This window comes from Pieris rapae, chromosome 21 (genome assembly GCF_905147795.1).
Source record: "Pieris rapae chromosome 21, ilPieRapa1.1, whole genome shotgun sequence".
NCBI classification, from domain to species: domain Eukaryota; kingdom Metazoa; phylum Arthropoda; class Insecta; order Lepidoptera; family Pieridae; genus Pieris; species Pieris rapae.
The window spans coordinates 5,065,938-5,085,961 of NC_059529.1; the positions used below are offsets into that span (position 1 = coordinate 5,065,938).

Genomic DNA, 20,024 nt, shown 5'->3' on the forward strand with positions numbered 1-20,024 from the left:
TTAAAAAAATATTCGTTATTTTAAGAAGTTAAAGTTAAGGAAATCTTCTTTCAAACCATTTTTGTACTGGTTGGAATTTACACTCAGGAATTTTCAAAATAAAAAAATTACAGATCAACAGTATATTTCGTTTCAAAGGCTTTCATTTATAAACAACTGTAGATTACGGCTATTGGAGATGATGGCACGTGCAGTCTTGTCGACATGATTGTACTCAATTAATAAAGCCCGACGTTTAACTATACAGTCAGCCATAATATCTTATATATAAAATTCGTGTCGTGTCGTGGTGTTTGTGGTTAAACTCCTCCGAAACGGCTTGACCGATTCTCATGAAATTTTTACTTATAAATTATATACATGGCAACACGACGTTCGCCAGGTCAGCTAGTAATATATATACAATTATTTATAGGGCCTAATCATAAGTTCTTAGAAGCAAACATATATCATGCCTTTTGTAATAATAATATTTTTATCGAGCTAAAATCGTGTTTTTAGTAAAACAAAAAAAAGATATACAAAATAAAATATTAGGTTACCAACGCCTAGTCACACACGCACATATACACAAATATTTATCTTAGTTTTACCAGGGTAACTGTAGCATCATTGTTTTATTATACATTTTGGCAACCTAAATAAATAATAGAATTATTCTTAATGCAACCCTCAATATAGGACTAGCAATAATATCATTTCAGAAGAATGAAAACTCATTGAAAACGATTAAAGAATATAGTAAATTGAATAATAATTAATTATTGAGGTATATTTCGAGATTCACAGCAAGTGCGTATTTATAGCCTGAAACAAAATACACTTTAGTTTATTACGTAATTCGATTTCCCGTTCTAAGGATTCTGAATGTGGTATGAAATCAAACAGTGAAAATTTAAATCCACAAGTAAAACAATTACGTGAGTCGGGTACACAAAAATGCGGATTCGCTTCCAACTTTTAAATATTTTTACTTCCGCTATACGGGAATGCGTTGAAGTATCAAATCTGGACAATTTACCACAATTTGTAAATTAACCTTTGACCAAAGCTTATTTGAATAGAATGTTTAGTTTCTCCAAATTCAAATATTTTTTTATGAAAGTAAATTAAGAACTTTATACGTAAGATTATAACTTTATATATACTTATTTATTTATTTTATTTAAGTATTCCTACAGCTAATCACTAAACAATATTCAAACAATCACATTACACACAAAAGCCAAAACGGAATAGACTATGAAACAGAAACATAAAGCACAGTTGTAAGATTGATTGATTGATAGATTAAAATATATATTTAATATGAAGGAACAAACAAAGCCATTATTAGTAAAAGATACGTGAGTTTTTAAAATATTTTTTTAAGATTCTTTTAGTCACATTAAATATTTACTGGTAATTTATGTTGTAATCTATAGGCATACGATACATAACCCAGTTTCGTAAACAGTTGGTCTATATATGATATTTATGGTAAGAATGTAAGCGACGTGGCGATCTATTTGATCACGATTCGTAAACAGCCTCTATCACAGACGCGAGACACGATCTGTCTTTGTGTTTGACCATTAAACAAAACGCTTTTAACTCTAATAGCATCTTGTTATAAGCAGCTGCTAAATGATTTTTTTTAAGTGATGACATTATATTATTATTATTGTCAAAGTTATGCATTGGGGACATTCTATTATTATGTAAGCAGATTTACTGCAATTTAAACATATCTTATTATTTTCTAAACAATTTTGAGGTTAAAATTTCATATATTTTGTACATACATGTAACAAAATAATAGATTTAAAGCGATACCGAGCAAGCGTAAGCTAATAGAGTAAGTTATCTCAAAATTACAACGGAAATAGCGAATTATTCGAACAAAGAGAGTGATGGTTCTATGGAGTTGGGTTGTCTATGGGAATTGAATGATGAATTTTCTCCGAAACTCACAGATCTTGAAACTCCGCGATAAATCGACGTCGTTTATCTTTATCTGAATTTTTATCTGTGATGCTCATTCACTCGTAACAGTGAAAAAGGTTTTAGGAAGTGTACTTTCATATTAATTAAGGAATACGAAATTGCGTTCAACTAAAATTTTATTTTATTTTATTTTTACATTCAAGTACAGAAACAGAAAACAGATTGATTAGATACATACAGTTATTATACACTAAACAAACATTTTAAAATCTGAAACAATATATAAACAATTACACAGCATTTTACACTAAATATCAACCACAAAACATACACATATTAAACTTAATGACAAAAAAGAACATATATATGTGTACATATATTAATTAATTAAAATATACCTACTTAATATCTATGTACACTGGTACATTTTACCGAAACCCAATTTTGTAAATTTTATAAATTGAAATATCATTTCTTTAATGATTGTGAACGCAAATTTACTACATTATTAAATGCTCGTATTGCAGAAACGTATCGCATTTCAAGTCTCGACTCCATCACCCTGTCTTTATCTCACAGACTATATTTATAGAAGGAGTTTTATTTGAGCGAATTATCACAATTATTTATTAATCTTGAATTTACAGACTCTATGAATTTAATATAGATATTATTAAGAATATCCGAAATACTACCAAATAACATTATTGCTTGCGTTGCTTGCTTTTCAATTAAGTTTTGTCGTTGGCATGTTATTGATTTCAAACACGTATATGTAAAACGTATTGGATTTTGACATACGGAAGTCATTTCACGCTATATCTCGACTCTGAATAAGAAGTACATAAATGTGTTGTTTTTTGTTTAATCGGTAGGCTTATACATAGATGGCGCTACAAATATTAAATTAATAATGATTATTTGTTAGCCCTAACAGTTACACGTTATATATTATATATTTTTTTAACTTTACATACAACTGTCATACAATTCCTTAGTAAGATTTAGTATTCTGAGTAAAGAAGTGTATGTTATGTTTATGTTATGTATATGTTATGTTTTTTTATTTATTTTGAGGCTAAAGACTAGTCGTAGTATAAAAATGGTATCGACAAATGACCGCTATAACCCTTGTATCGCACTCGAAGACAATTGAATATTCAAATCTATAATAAAATGTTTTCTATGTTAGCCTACAAATTTTCAGCCTTCCGTTACATTACTGGCTATTAATAAATTATGTAGAAAAAATACGATACCAATGTCTTTGTTATACATCAATAGTTCGTTCTACATACAACGCAGGCATCTTAGTCTTAGATTTAGTCCTGTTAAGCTTCGCTTTGTAGAACAATGTTTCTAATATTGTCTGAGAAAAGCCAGTATCGTAATCCCGTGAGCAAAAATTTCCTTTCTTATTTTTCTCTAGTTATTGAACATTTGTATGTGTATTATTAAATATCCTTTGCATTCCCGGAGGCATATTGGGTATCATTAGCGTAGTAAAATTATCGTGAAACGGATTTCTACAGTATGTATATTTTATTTTGATAAGAATAGGATATTAGTAAATTCTACACCTTTAATCAGTAGGCTATGGTAATGGTAATTACTTAAGTTGTCATATTAAGCATGGTGTAGTGGTTGCAGCTTACAAACGTTGTGTAAAACAAAAACTTGGCGATTAAAAAGAGTGGCGGAGAGTTTATTGCCAGTTCTTCCCTTCATTTGAGAACTGTAAAATGTAAAATCAGATGCATTTCATATACCTACATGTGTGTTTCAGACTTTCATAAGTATAAATTGTGTTACCTACATTAATAAATGATTTCTTCCCTTCATTTGAGAACTGTGAAATATAAAATCAGATGCATTTAATAAACCTACATGTGTGTTTTAGACTTTCATAAGTATAAATTGTGTTACCTACATTAATAAATGATTTTAAATTAAATTTGAATAAAGTTTATTTCCCTTTTATATAACTAAAACTTTACTAACTAGGTATAACCTTCTATTGCAATTTGTGTTTAGTCATTTTATTTTCTCAGACTTTCCTCTAAGGTTGAATAAAACTATGAAGTTTGACATTTCAAGTTATTTACTCTACGTAGACTACTGAGAAATGATATTATGCAGTTAAATAAAGTAATCGATATTTCGACAATATATATTTCATATAATGGCCCATTATATGAAAAAACATAATGATACTTCGCTTGCAGATTCTTTTTAAGGCGTTTTAATAAAGAAATATTAAAATAATATTGCTGTTCGTCTCGCATTTTTACATTTGTACCAATAATAGTAAATTAACGACAATCTGTTTTCTTTCTTCTTTTTGACTTGTGACAATCTTTTGAGCTGTAGTACAGGTTTATCGCGTGCTAGGCTTTCTTTTTTCATACCAATTGTGCATATAAGTAGTTTGATTTTAAAAACACTTTAAAAATTGATCTATAAATATACTTTTTTATACAATATAATCTGTTCCATTGTAACATTGATAATTACTAAACAGGCTTAGTAATAATTCCCATTGTTTATTCTGGAACGTTCGAAAGCACAATTCCCTCGTTTATTATATGTCAGAAACGAGTTTAGAATAATTTAAGAGCGAAATATAGGTACTAAGATTTCATCATGTCATTATTCAATCAACACCAGTGTTGAAACAGGGACAACGACCACTTTAAATTGTTTTTATGCCTGACGTATGACTTAATTCCGACATGTTAATAATGGTCAAGTCAAAAATAATTTATTCATATAGGTAACATAATGTACACTTATGAACGTCAAAAAAAGGAAAAGAAATATAAATTCATTCTAATTTTACATTTACTGCCAGTTCTCAAATCAAGGGCGTAGAACGGAAGAGAAGAACTGGCAATAAACTCTTCGCCACTCTTTTTAATCGCCAAGTTTTTTATTACACAATGTTTGTAAGAAGCTGCAACCATTACACCATGTTGTGGCTAGTACATATAGACTGCAAATATTGTTATTTTAAAACCAAACAGTCAATCCTCTCATCTCAAGCCGGAGTGGGTGAAATTTCTATGACGATGTGTTTTTTTTATAGAACAGGGGGCAAACGGGCAGGAGGCTCGCCTGATGTTAAGTAATACCACCGCCCATAGACACCCTCGATGCCAGAGGGCTCGAGTGTGTTGCCGGGCTTTGAGAATTGGTACGCTCTTTTCTTGAAGGACCATAAGTGGAATTGGTTCGGAAATATTTCAGTGGGCAGCTGGTTCCACAAAGTGGTGGTGCGCGGCAAAAACTGCCTTGAAAAACGCGCAGTTGTGGAACGGCGGACGTCGAGGTGATACTCTACTATGATTAGGTGGAGTTTCGTATTCTGCCTCGACGTCCAATGATGAAAGTCTTCAGGTATTAATCCAAATAACTCCTCTGAACACTCTCCATGGTAAATGCGGTAGAAGAAGATTTTCAAAAGATATAGAAGTATTAATCAGCTATTTCTGTATAAAATAAAGAAAATAAAAATGACCGGTGGCGCCACATTGTTCCTTTGATAGTTTTCCTTTATTGACAAATGACAAGTAGGTGAGCAGCCATAAGAGTCCCGATGAATCAAATAAAGTTTTATTCATTCGCCTTCCGGCCATGTTTATGTACCATCCGTATCACCTTCGTCAAAGTCAAATCGACAATTTCCATCCTTCTTTGACTGTCACCGATTTAGCGCAAACAATGATCATACTACCTTTTAAAGAAGTTATTAATGTTTTGTATAGTCTATTAAAATAAATAAATATTTTTAGTTATTTTACAATAATATTTAATATTAAACTATATATTTTATTAGGCCCACGACGGCCAAAATTTGTTGGACAATCGACGGCCGCCGTATTCTTTACAATCAATTGGAATTCCTTTTATATTCTTGTTTCGAACAAACTAAATAAAATCAAATTCTATAAAGTTAATTTTGTTATCTAATATATATACGTATCTAACATCAAACAGATCGGTAGCAATAATTCCACTCTGATCCCACAGAAAATCCAAAAGAAGAATCATTAAAGATAACCGTCGAAGCAAAAATAATTTGTCCGGTTTGCTCACGGCCGCAATATTCTAGGAACTGGTATCGAACGAGGTTCGAAAATTCACAGCAATAACAGTAATATTCTCCTCGTTTTTTGCACGAAATTGAACCTTCTTAAAATATTATATAATTAAATTTTAAGAACCTTACTTCAAAATCTTAAGAAAAATCCCTTTCAGTGTCATATTCATAAGAAAATTATATCAGACTGTTCAACTTGTCTAAAACAAGTAAAACTTAATTAAAATCAGTTAAACTTTCTGGCAGGTAAGATAAAAAAATATTGAGTTTCTTCTACGTAGCTTGTAACGTCAAAATATTAAGTTACTTATTTAGAATTTTAAGTGCTATATATGTTTTTTTTTCTTTCAAGATGCCTTAACAGTAATGTTTGTAGGAGGTCGAAAACTAAATTTGTGTGAAAATTCAGTCAGTCGCCGGCGTTATGGAACTTGTGTTCACCCCTTCTCACCTCCCTCGGATAACCACAAAAGCTGGCGTAGCCGCAGGGCAGGATGAAAATAATAAACGACTAAAATAAGCTGTCTCGCCTCCAACTTCTATCAAGTTCCCCTTGGACTAAAGACTCAGAGAGAGACCACCGAAGGTCCTGGGGTTCAAATATATAGGCGCTAGTTTATGACTTAAGTTAACGCCTGGAAGAAAGTACCGGTGAAACAGTGAGGAAACGCAGCCAGCATGTAAGGCACACTGTCACAGGCCCTCTGGCATTGAGAGTGTCCATGGGCGCGGTATCACTTAACATCAGGTGAGCCTCCTGCCCGTTTGCCCCTGTTCTATAAAAAAAAACAGTAGAAATAACTTTCTTAAAAACAAAATTGTAACACTATTCTATATGTATTAACTTCAAAAGTTTTTGCGATCGAATTGAAATATTTTCCTTGTCACAAAACCGTTATCACGTTCTATACGAAATGCCACTATTTATTAATATTAAACTGGACCCATTTCCCCAACATTCGTGAGGGAAAATAAATTGAGATAAGCTTGTATTTATTAGCCACGGGTTAACAATTATGAAAGGGAGTTTCCCGCCTTTCATGATCATAATACATTTAGGAAGATATCGTATTTATAATAATGATTTATTATTTATTATAACTGGGCAACCCTTAAAATTTGTGATTAAAATATAAAGGTTAACAACTCCTTGCACTAAAATTTAAGCAATTACATCGCAATTGCCCTGTGTTTTGTATCAAGATTAATCACACCGATTCTACCCTTAATTGTTGTATAACAAGGCTGTTAAAATCTAGTAATATAAGAAGGCTCTATATAACATATATTATATTAAAGACAACTAGAAATATCCATTTTAATACATTGAAATAACATGCTTATTTTAAATATATGTAGATATGGTAATTATCTAAAACTTCTTAAAAGAAGTAATTTTATTTAAATAAAAGTTTGAAAGTTTGATATGCAAAATTCACATCGATTTAAATTCGGATATTAATGCGTTGAATAAAAAAATCATGAATAAAGTATTACGAGTACATCCTTTTAAATTCAAATTCCACTTTATGGTAGTTCTTAAACATAAATGCCATCTACAATTTCCGATAAAATATAATATTTGGCTGATAGATGGCGTTCCATTCGTATGTTTTACTAGTATTGCGGTTTCTGTTTTCAGAAATAGTACTCTTCAATGCCAAGAGAGGGCGTTAGACAATACTAAAATATAAAACTAGCAAGAAAAATTATTAGATATTTATTTTTGAAAAATTTAAACAGCGTTATTAATTTGATTTAAAGGTTGCTTTGTATGAGTAAAGAAGTTTTATTTAAGTAAATTTAAAGGCATTTTTTGTACTGTTATAATTTTTATTTACACAAGAAATATAAAAGTGATCATAATATTTCGTCATTTGAGGCTATTTTTGTGACTTTCCCAGTATTGAGGTCGTCGAACAATATATCAGTGGGCAGTATATATTTTAAAGAAAGCTGTAAAACTTAACATACTATATTGTTTTATTGTATCAATCAATCAATCAAAATATCTTTATTCATATAGGTAAACAAGTACACGTCTTATGAACGTCAAAAATTAAATTAATTGTAAATTTACGTTTACTACCAGTTCGCAAGTCAATGTACCCACTAATACAGAATACTTCAGTCGCATGTGTAATTAAATCAAATCAAAATAATTTATTTATATAGGTAACACAATGAACGTCAAAGAAGAAATACATATTAAATGATTTTAATTTTACATTTACAATAATTTGGCAATAAACTCTCCGCCACTGTTTTTAATTGCTTTGTTTTTGTTTTACACAATGTTTGTAAGCTGCAACTATTACACCATATTTCACATGATATCTTAAGTAATTAATAGTTAAATAAATATACGAGAATAATTTAAAAGTAGTTAAAAGGATTGATATAAAATAATATAAAAAAAATTACCTGCCGTCGAGTTCTTGATCTACCATTTAAACATTCATCAGAATATATGTAGCACATACAAGCTATTAATGTTTGTTTGCTAAATATATTTTAGATATTCTCTCTCTAGAGTTAAACAAAATCCTCAATTTACACCATAGACAGTGTGCCAATTCTCCGTTGGGTTTAAAAAACAAATAAACAAGCAGTTAATATGGGAGGTATATTAGATGGAAATTTTTTACCGTTAGCGAAGGTGAAAGCCCAGAGTAGAACACAGTTGTAGGCCAACCGGCGCGCGCGCATGTTTAAAACCTGCATTTGTAGTGCATTTAAGAAGTTGTCATTTGAAATTATATATACATAGAAATAATCACAGGTATGTATTTTAATATATTAATAGGCACGACTAAATGATTAATATTTGTAAAATAATTTGTTTTTAATTGTATTTTCTTCATAAAGCATGATGCATATCAAAGTATATACTTTGAGACTTTACTAGTAGTACTAATAATACTTCTACGCAATTATTTAAAATATATTATAGCTATATTTGTTTATATTAGCTATGTATACAAATACAGCTATAATGATACAAATAAAATGAAAAATGATAAAAATGCCGCTACAACCTTATAATTCGGCATCATATTCCTGTATGTGTTTCGCGATCATTTGCTGTTTCTAATAGCAGAGTAGGTGATCAACCTTCTGTGCCTGACACACGCCGTCGATTTTTTGGGTCTAAGGTATGACAGTTGCCTCGCAATGTTTTCCTACGCAGTGTGAACGAGTGTTAAATATGCAGTTAGGTCCATTAGTGCACAACTCGGGTTTGATGACACGATCTCAAGTAGCAATCTTAACCCACTAGACCCATATCGAACTACAATGTTGGCCAGTTAATGAAATATAGAAACATCAATAATAAATTTATTGATAAATGAATACGCAGCTAGCAGTAGCTTTCTTTTTTCCAGTAGCTTGCTTTTTATTGACTTTCAGTTTTTTTTTATAAGCCCCTTTAAACATAAGGAGAAAAGCATAACTAATCTAAAAAAACATTACTAAATTACCTTTATTACTAAAGTAAAAAAAAAAGTTTTTTTTTAATTAATTATTAATTTTGTATGAAGCAACAATACCAGCAAAATATCTTATTATTATAAGTTGATTTTTATTTGCAAATAATTTCAATAATTTACGGTATTCAAACTCTATTCCCAAACCTATTAAATAATTTATCTGTGTTTATAACTGGATGAGGCATCTCAAAGATCTGTCGGCACAATCTCGCCACACTCCTGCCGCCGCAGACGCAGACGGCCTTCGCGCCATGCAATATATTGTAACATGACTGTTTCTTTTAAAAATTCCACTACCCTGAACCAAAATTTTGCTCGTAGTGCAGACATCGCACACTTATTTATTTACTCTATATATCCATATGTGTAAGGGAGCTTACATATTAATATTATTATTAAAGCTTTATTCATAAATTCACACAAACATTGGTTAGTTAACATTTCATAATATGAATATTAGTTGTCTTAGTATAAGATGTAAACAATTAAGTTAGTTTTATTAAATTTATTATTACGATAAAAGCCTTCTCCATATTTTGCATTTCTCTTTTTTTTATTTCTGAGTTTTCTGAATGTATTGTTCAGATCGAATTGTCTTGTATTCTTGGGATATCACGAAGTGCATTATTTTAATTGTGTGATGAAGCGCGTTTTTTTAATATTTATTTTCTAGGTAGCTTTTATTCCTTAATTTTTATGTCATTGTTGTATTCTTTTTCATTCTGATGGTGATTTGGATTGTGATCGTTTCCTTCTTTTTCTTTGAGCTTAGCTGTCCTCCTTATGTTTTATTTTCTGTCGAATAACTCGTTATTTTGCTGGTCCACTATCTGAGTCCATTTAATTAAAAGAATTTGGTTTATGATTAGTAGTAATATTACTATTTTTAAATCTCAATTTTCACAACCTCTATCTACTTAAATATCTCGTGTATCAGAAGTATTTTATGACAATCAGATCATCAAAAAGATGTAAAATATATATTTAATCTAAAGACTGTCACTACGCCGATCTAAAAACTTTAGATCTAGGTCCAAATTAGTATTCGAGTCGGCCGTGGCTGACCTTACGCAACTAGACCTAAATTTTATAGACATTATGCTTTATTTACTGCCTTTCCAAAATATAGCTGTAAATATCCAATGGATATATTGTTCCGATGAATGGATAATATGAATTGTAAATTAAATTAGTTAAACAAACATACAATAATTGTATAATTATAATTGTACAATATTTTTGTATATATTTTGTCCGGTATTTAAGTGCACACCGTGCTAGTTCAAAATCCATTAAATTTATATTTCATAATATGAATATTTTAATAATTAATTAATATATTTTGCAAATCGAATAGTTTAAATAAGGAATGGGTGTTAAATCCAGAAATCAATGGACTGTGTCTGAACACCCATATATAGTGTCTATAAATCGGATAATATCAATTTTCAAGATTTTTTTATATAGAACTGGGCAGACGTTTAGCCCCAATCCCACTCGATTTTATTTGAGATATGACTTTTTAGACTCTTGTTTAGGAGGTGTATATTTAACCGCCTTATTATATATATAATATAGCATAACATTATATAATAATAATAAAACACACCTACTACATGACGTTGCTGATCTAATCTTGATTTGAATACTTAATAGAATTTCTGTATGTTCATATATACAGCAATAATACATTAATTTCCAGGATGTTAGAAGACCGCAAAATGAAGGCACAGTCGCAGGTCTCAAGTATTTTCGACATAGCCAAAGATACTGTTCTGTTTCTCGTCTTGTCATGTTATTATATACTAGAGTCATTGTTCTGGACTCTAGTTCCCAACGCCTTTAGGCCTATGAAGAGCTTAAAAGGAGATATTGTCCTAGTTACGGGAGGGGGAGGTGGAGTAGGAAGGAGATTGGCGATTAGACTAGCAAGACTTGGAGCCAAAGTGGTCATATGGGATGTTAATGAGGATGGTAAGATCAGTTTTATTCTTTATATAGTCATTAACCAGATGCTTTAAAAATGTTATTCCAATAATGATATTTATTCACGCGTAAAAAGTTGCGAGCTAGTTTTATATTGACTAAGTTACTAGGCATATATATTTATCTTTTGCGAAATGTACAGATAAAATGTATGGAAATAATTATGTTTAATTAAGCGTATAGAAACAGTGCGTGCCGGAAATACGTAAGTAAATGTACATGAGAGGACTTCACAAAACCTCAAGTTTTTAATGGTGTTTTACGAAAAATTAGACAAAATTCAACATAAAGACTGAATTTTTTGTCATTTTATGAAATATAAACCTATTTGCGAACAACAGAATTATATCGTACACTTAAATCAATCACACAATTGGAAAAATCGCGCTGCCTTCCATCAGAGTGTTATTTCTCTTAATTTGTAAAGACAGGTTGTCTTATATTAAAACCATAAAATCCTTTAGATTTGTCAGAGTATGTAACTTTTTTATACCTGGTAATCTCATGATAACTTATATAGAACGTACCTATCAAAAATTAAATAATGACAAATAGGTATTATGTCTAACTGACTGAAATTAACTCAAAAATTTAGCTTAAGCAGAATAATTAGGTAGGTAGATAATTATGAGATGAAAAAATCTTCAATTACTCCAACAACAATTTTCGTAATGAGAGGTATCTTGTATAAGAAGCTAATTAATATTCATTAGACATTCAAGAGACTATTAGCATACAGAATAACAATTCGCAATTTACAAAACAAAGTTGTTATAAAAGCATTAAGCAAGGTGCAATACGATATAATATAAAGATACCGTTTTCAGTATATCATCAAAAACAAAATATAACGACGCTCGTTTCAATGTCTTAAAAAATTAGATATTTTGTATGATTTATTAAAAAAAATGTATTTTGCGATGAACGGAGAAGTTTTGTATACGAAATGTTGCAGCGCCACTAGCGGCTAAGCATGGTACTAAATTCCTTCATAGAAATATCTTGCGCCTTAGCTTTAATACTTTTCAAACTCATTGTTTAACTATAGCATAACCACCTCTAGGTACTGGCAAAATTTACCTTATGGACCCTCCATTTCCGGTGAAAAAATAGAAACAGCGTATGGTACCTTTTTGACCTAATATAAATCATCTAAACACAAATGACGTGTTACTCACTGCTTTAGGAAATAATTCTTTCAGTATGGATTCTATATAGTATTGCCTTTATTAACATAACTTTTACACATTTAAAGAAACAACAACAGCTTTTGTCATCAGTCACCGTGACCATGCACGCTGTAAAGCTCGCGAAACGTCGGATAAATTTAAAATTATGTTTAAATAATTATAAGTTTACAATAATACATTATTTCAATCCGTTAAAAAAGTGATATCTTTAAATAAGTATGGCATATGTTTTATTGATTTCAGCATTAAATAAAACATGTTCTGCAGTTCGAGACGAGGGATATGAAGCGAAGAGCTATGTTGTTGACTTGGCTGATCGCGGTGCTGTTTATAAATCTGCCCAGAAAGTAAAGAGAGAGGTGAGCATTCGATTATCCATGTGAAGGTTATTAAGTTGATTCATAAAAGGCTTGCAACGTACTCGCGAGCCCTCTGGTTTGTCAGTGTCCATGGGCGGCCTCCTACTTGTGTTCCCCGTTCCTTAAAAAAGAATGCGTAAATACTTTAGTGTCAGATGAACCATAAAATTATGTTTTAATTACCATACTAATTAATGATTTCACTTCGTTATCTCGTGAATTGTAATAAGCCTTCGCCACTTGATACGTATTAATTAGATTACAGATTGTAATATGATACAATTAACACTAGCACTAGTATGTCATGTTTGCCTATAAGTAACGTTGGTAATATTTTATCGATAAAGAAGAAAATAACACGAAGGTCATTGTAATTATAAGGATATAGGCAAATTGAATATAATAAAAATGAATTATTTACGATTATATGCAAACAACTGAACTACTGGTGTACATATATCCATCCATGTTTATGGCCTTACAAAGTTGAAGAAATAACAAATATAAGTTACCCTTGATATGTATTGAAACAAACAATATAATTTACGTAACCAAAAGGTATAAAACAGAAAGGTAATTCCAGGTGTAAGGCATACTTTTTTTAAACGTATAGGAATTGTAGAATATAGAGCTTACATTTCTAAATGATTGTATAAAAATAATATTTCCAAATACACAATGCTAAGCTTTATAGCTAAACGCCTAGAATAGCATAAGCAGTATACATATTTATCGCTTTTCACAGGTGGGTAAAGTTGATGTTTTAATAAATAATGCTGGCGTTGTCTTCGGAGAAACACTTTTAGAGCTGAATGACACGGCGATAGAACGAACATATAAAGTGAACATTCTTTCACATTATTGGGTAAGTTTAAAAACATCGCTTATCATGAATGAAGGAAATGAAATTGTAGGCGACTTGAAATAAAATGCAAAATATCATTTATAAATAGAAATGCAGTCGTGAAACAAGATTACAATTACATTATTACAACGCAGTGAAACATTTCTTAGCAAATAAAATTATTAACTGAACACGCAATCTTAAAAGAGTTAAAGAAATTTTAAATTAAAAATACAACAATTATTTCATTATTTTCATACGTATATAGTCGCTTAATATTTCACCTACCCTCGGTTTTTGAGTTCAAAAACGACATAATAATAATGCATTAACTTTGGCCATGGCCCATCAATCCTAAAAATTTTTTGTTTTTTTTTTTATTTGGACCACAAAATTAGGACAAACACATTAACATACATACGAAAATATAAAAAGCAGTTTCGTCCCTAAAACATGTGGACACGACCAGCAACTGTTACAACATACTAAGGCTAAACAGTCATAAAAATCAGGACATTTATTTCAGACTGTGAAAGCTTTTCTCCCAGACATGATAGAAAATGGAAAGGGTCATATAGTGACAGTTGGCTCAGTGGCTGGCCTTCTTGGAACTTACCGTTGTACAGACTACAGCGCAACAAAATTCGCCACTGTTGGCTTTCACGAAAGCCTTTTTACGGAGCTACGGGTAAGTCTTTATACGTATAAGTTTTCGTTCAATCGTTAGTTTTCGTTCATTCGTTCGTTCTTTCTAGAAGCTTCTCTTTCTATTCTATTGATATTGTTTCAAGGTAAATTCAGCTTTCAGTGCCTGTGAACTATTTGTTTCGACAACCTGAAACTTGTAGCTTGTACAGATAATTAATTAAGAAATCCTATGAAGGTGATGGGTGACTCAGTGTTGAAACAATTTAAAAAAAAATGTTTTAATACATAGGAAATTTTGTATTCGTAGCTCAATATGAGTAAAATTGAATGTAATTTTACCGACATCAAAGGCTCATTTACCGTTTAACGCTTACTTACAAAATCTTTACGAGCCGTAGAATGTTTTAAAAAGTAACATGTACGACTACTAGCTATTAGAATAATTGTAGTATGAATGTAATTGATATAAATTGGGTACTACAGGCACATGGACACAGCTCAATCTATGCAACTCTGGTATGTCCTTACTACATAAATACTGGAATGTTTGATGGAGTAACACCGCGATTGATGCCTATGTTGGAACCGGACTATGTGGCGGAAACCATGATCGACTCAATTCGAAAGAATGAGGTCAACTGTATCATGCCAGGTTCTGTTAGGTATCTTTTACCTCTTAAATGGTGAGTTATTAAGTTTTTTCATATTTTTAACAATAAAAATAATTTTCATAAAAAAAAGAAACGAAGAGTCTCTTGCTCAGTCTTTTTTATTTGTGAATTGGCAGTAAATATAAATTTATTATTGTATAAGGAGGCAAAAGTATTCTTGTTCATTATAATTCGATTAACGAATTTTACGACTTCGGGAAACTATTACGTACGAAACTATAATTTGCTTATTACTATGTAGCGACACCTACTTTTAGGGCACAATCACTGCGAAAGGAAATGCTAACGTTGTTATACCGGCCGCTAGGATAGGATAGGATATATGTATATATATATTCTCAGCCCTAGCAACGGATCAGCAAAGCCATAAAAAAATAGCTACTGGGAATCGCCTAGTCAATTCGACTGGTCGAGAAACCGGTCACCATCCTTCCTCAACAAATATATTATGTGGTTCTAATTAGTAATATTTTTGTATTGCAGGCCAATTCTTTCTCCAATTTAATATTTGTCTTGAATACTCATGTGAGAAATAGTAAGAAAATGTGTAAATGTACTTTTTCAGTCTACTGCCTGCGAAAATGTGCTGGGACTTGATGCATCGTGTGATGAAAGGCCCTCAATCGATGATGGAGTTGAAGAAGAAACCCCAAGCCGTCTAATACAAGTGTTTATATTTTGTAAATAGCACAAACAAATTAAAATTTTATAGGATAAATTATTAAAGTTATTTATTTTTTTACTATTGATTTCTTATTTAAGACTTCCAGTTATACTAAAAAATGTTTAAATGTAACATATAACAGACAAGATCTATGTCATCCATGATTAGTAGATATCGCGATTGGGGCCTAGCCTTTTATAACGGGCTATAACCAAAATCACTCATCGTAGATTTGATTTCATCTAAGTATGTAATGCTTTAAATCAAAACAGTAACACAATCTTCTTTTCCTGATTGTGCCATTCTTGCGAAGGGCTATTTAAATATTGAATGCCGCGCTTCTAAACAATGACTTGGTGCTTTGACCAAACCATTGTCTCAAGTTTTGTCTGCGTCTGCTAGTCTGCGGCCAGGTCTCTTTCTGTCACCTTGTGTAACACAATACAATAGAAATTCCTCTATACAAAAAAATCATAAAGTCACCTGCAACTTTTTTCTTATTTCGTTTGTATCAAATCATGCCGAGTAGTTTTCTCACTCGAACTTCTTCTTATTCATAATGAACATTCCCAAAACCTATACTTAATAATTTCGCATTTATAATATTAGTAAGAATATGTAATACGTAATTATTTAATTTAAAAAAGATTCAATGAAATTTCAAATTAAACAGCGCAAATGTGTATTTTATTGAAAATAAATTATATTTGCCTGTTACGTATCAATAAATAGATAACACAAATCAAGTAATATCAACAATGTTTAAGGCGAAAAAAAAAGTTCTTGAAATTTTTGATAGCCTGAATAATACAATCAGTTGAAAAAATTATCGAAATAATTTTTAGAATCGAAATAGTCGTTATTATATATTAAATAATAGTGTGGTATTTAATATAAATAAAAACAAAAATTATAATTGGAACATAATTTATTAAACCAAAAAAAAATAGTATCACATTTAAAATAAATCATAGAAGTAGTCCAATCCCTGGCCTAGTTCCCATATAGCAACTCCAGTACCCAACTCCCTAGCGAGGTCTAATCGTTTCTGTATCGAGTATAACGTTGGGAAAAATACTTTTTTCGCTCCTTGCAATGTCCTAAAAATTAAAATTTATTATTAAAATATACGCTTATGATGAGAAACCCCCCCTGGTTTGTGGGTTCAAACTCTCTTCAACTTCCCTTATAAAACTTTTTTGTTTGGCAACTTTACCTTATCTCAATATAATTCTCAGCTGTATTGTTATTGTATGTAAGCATTTGATTATTTTTGGCATTTTTCAATAACTCTATATATTCTGTGCCAACAATAGGACCTCCTCCATTAGCGGTATACGAATTTCCATAAAAGTTTAAACCAAGTAATATTTTTGATCGTTTGGAGGGATTGTCTTCATTCTCTATTAATTTCTCTAAACACAGTCTTATCCAGTATAAGGGTGCATTTGGTCCTGCAATTTTTATGAAATTATTCACATTTCAATCAATTAAAAGTGTTCATAATAAAAAAAAAATTAAGCTTAAATAAGGTAATAATATGCAGAAAGAAAGTTGTTACAAGTTCTTTTATCTAAAATATAAGAGAATTTTGGTAAACTTAATTGCTACAAAAGCTTTAAAAATATATACAAAATAAAATAAAGTTTTTGTTAAATAAATTACCAGCAAAACACCGTATTTCAAAAAGCAACAAAATTGTCTATTATATGTAGTATTTTCATTATCATCAGTCTATAAATAAACTTTAAAAAAACAGACATGTTTATGGTAATGGTAATAGTATCAAGAGTAAGCTAAATAATATTCTTCTTTGCTTCCATCAAGTTATTTTTATCTATAGTACTATTTTTTTTCAAGTTACAAATTTTTGTTATGGTACATACCTGGTTTTTGAGTACTTGAGAAATCATAAGTCATCACAGAAATAGCTTCAACATATGGATAAATATCATTATATGCTTTAACAAAGAACTCATCAGTTGGGTAGCCTCGGAATGGAGGGTAGACTAGAATCAGTTTTAAATCATCTTCACTCATTTCTAATCCTATAAAATAAGTAAGTTGTTATGAGTATAATAAAGTAAAAAAATCCTTTGTACTTTTAAAAAATAAATTAATCACATTGGTCTTGTTTGTTAATAGAAATTATTTTTTTATGTTAATAGACTATACTATAGGGTCAATTATAAATTTATGTCAATTTTACACTTTAACATGTCAATAGACCATGACTAAACAAAGATTAAGTGTTAATTCTATTCAACCATATCTCACCAAACTGCTGGATAAATTTGACAGATTTCTCTACATACTTTCCAATCTGTGAAAGCATTTCTAACACTATACCATCAAAATTCCACTGTTTGCATGTTTTCTTCACTTCTTCAATCAGAGCTTTCTGTTCTGATAGTGAGGATGGCTCTTTGAAGAATGCCTTTAGATCTGACGGCTGCCAATTTTCAAAAAGCAGTCTTGGTAGAACTGGAAAAATAAGTATTGTTGAGATTAAGAAAGTAAAATTTTATGCTTTAAATTTAAAATAATTTTTGAGTAAAAATAAAACTAATTCAACACATTCAAAAGCAAATTTATTACATCATGTTTACAACTGTTACTTAGAAATATCAGTTAGACTGCAAAATAATGGCAAAGAATTCATAATCCAGATATTATATATCCAGATAGTATAAAATTGTGCAATAAACCCTTGCTTCCTCTTTAATGTATCAAAACCAATATAAAAATCTGAAGCAACAAATGTTTATAGCAGTAATGTATAAAATGCTTACTTCTAACATTACTTGGTGTTCCTTTTTGCTTGACTACTTTCATCCAGGCATGATCAACATCATGTAACCCAGAAATTATATATATGTTAGGACTCTGTCGTTTCACTTGTAGCCATACAGGTGATATATAATTAAACTTAGGTGCCCATGCTTTAGCCACATCATAACCCTTGTTGTTCCACTGTAAAGACAAAATTTGTAAGGTAACTTATTATATAGTAACATCAAATTAACAAAGTACAATTGTCTTAAGATGCTCTATGTGTACCAATTTAGTATACAATTTTGAGATATTATAATGAAAAAAATATTTTGCCACATCACAAGGTATAGGTGTCTAACATATTTCTTACTCCTTGAACTATACTTCTTAGGATATAACAGTAGGCATTAAACATTCGCTGCAGCACCAATTTTCAGTGTTTTCTCAGCGACACCCCACTCATAAGGTTGAAATCAGTCGGTTATAATTAAAAAAATAATTCAAAATCACCTACCGGTGTTACAAATCCTAAGACTGAATTCAAGAAGTTACGTGTTGTGATACTTTGGTGAAAAGTAGCGTGATATTTTATAATATCCTTAGCATATGGTGTTTCCACAACTAATTTCCTGTCCAAGACATTATTTTTTCTTGGGCCATCTTGAGGTTTAACCCCTTTTTGGGACTTTTTATCAGCTGGTGGTGATAAAGTAGCAAAACACACACTTAACATAACCAGAACTTGTATGATTGTTGATAGGCATTTCATTTTAATGCAATGACAACTCGCACAAACTAGTATGATGGATAACAGATAGATAACTTAATAACTATTAGATTATTTGTTAATGTACAATGTTGTTATTTATATTATCACCGGCAAAAAAATAGCCGGTCGCCGGAAATACAACTCATAGTTCACAGAACACACAGCAAAAATTCGGATATAGCAAATGAAAGTAAAGATTCTAGATCACAGAGTACCAAAACCTTGTAGAGCTAAAATGTGTTTTAAATGGAAATTTCATTAAGTATTTAAATAAATAAATAATAAATATTGTTACCATTAAATTATTACCCTCAAAATAAAAAACCAAAATGTATACATATTAACAAATTATCAACAAAATGTTTGATCCATAAGAAATAACATATTGAAGATAATATCCAAATATGATGCATATGACCCACTTTTCGGCATTTAAAATTTTCTAGTGAATTTTCGGGATTTTAGTATTAGGTAAGTCCATGAAGAAATAAAATACCATATTGAATTCTAAAATTAATGTATACTTTGTAAATACGATCAAGTGCAATAAATTGAGTTATATGCCTAGGTAGGTTAAAAGTGCAAGCTTATAAGCTATAAAG

The 20,024-nt window shown here is 30.6% G+C and overlaps 2 protein-coding genes across 2 annotated transcripts; one reads left to right on the plus strand and one right to left on the minus strand.

Annotated features, from left to right (window-relative positions):
- Positions 1–8,702: 8,702 nt before the first annotated feature.
- On the plus strand, positions 8,703–15,956 carry LOC110999193 (short-chain dehydrogenase/reductase family 16C member 6). Its single transcript, XM_022268134.2, has 7 exons — positions 8,703–8,807; positions 11,219–11,490; positions 12,936–13,051; positions 13,797–13,916; positions 14,422–14,583; positions 15,027–15,226; positions 15,780–15,956. Exons 2-7 carry the CDS (start codon positions 11,220–11,222, stop codon positions 15,874–15,876), a joined length of 966 nt encoding a protein of 321 aa, XP_022123826.2. The 5' UTR covers positions 8,703–8,807; position 11,219; the 3' UTR covers positions 15,877–15,956.
- An 832-nt stretch (positions 15,957–16,788) lies between these two features.
- On the minus strand, positions 16,789–19,581 carry LOC110999187 (chitinase domain-containing protein 1). The gene is made up of 6 exons (XM_022268125.2): positions 19,168–19,581; positions 18,671–18,851; positions 18,156–18,362; positions 17,765–17,926; positions 17,095–17,332; positions 16,789–16,978 (listed from the first exon to the last, which is right to left on the minus strand). Exons 1-6 carry the CDS (start codon positions 19,420–19,422, stop codon positions 16,837–16,839), a joined length of 1,185 nt encoding a protein of 394 aa, XP_022123817.1. The 5' UTR covers positions 19,423–19,581; the 3' UTR covers positions 16,789–16,836.
- Between the last annotated feature and the right edge of the window lie 443 nt (positions 19,582–20,024).

Excerpts from the sequence above, each read along its gene's own strand:
- LOC110999187 (XM_022268125.2), bottom strand. The coding sequence starts at position 19,422 with ATGAAATGCCTATCAACAATCATACAAGTTCTGGTTATGTTAAGTGTG. Across the intron at positions 18,363-18,670 it reads AACACCAAGTAATGTTAGAA|TTCTACCAAGACTGCTTTTT; the intron begins GTAAGCATTTTA and ends TTATTTTTCCAG. Across the intron at positions 17,927-18,155 it reads CAAATTTATCCAGCAGTTTG|GATTAGAAATGAGTGAAGAT; the intron begins GTGAGATATGGT and ends CTTATTTTATAG.
- LOC110999193 (XM_022268134.2), top strand. The coding sequence starts at position 11,220 with ATGTTAGAAGACCGCAAAATGAAGGCACAGTCGCAGGTCTCAAGTATT. Across the intron at positions 11,491-12,935 it reads ATGGGATGTTAATGAGGATG|CATTAAATAAAACATGTTCT; the intron begins GTAAGATCAGTT and ends TATTGATTTCAG. Across the intron at positions 13,052-13,796 it reads CCCAGAAAGTAAAGAGAGAG|GTGGGTAAAGTTGATGTTTT; the intron begins GTGAGCATTCGA and ends CGCTTTTCACAG.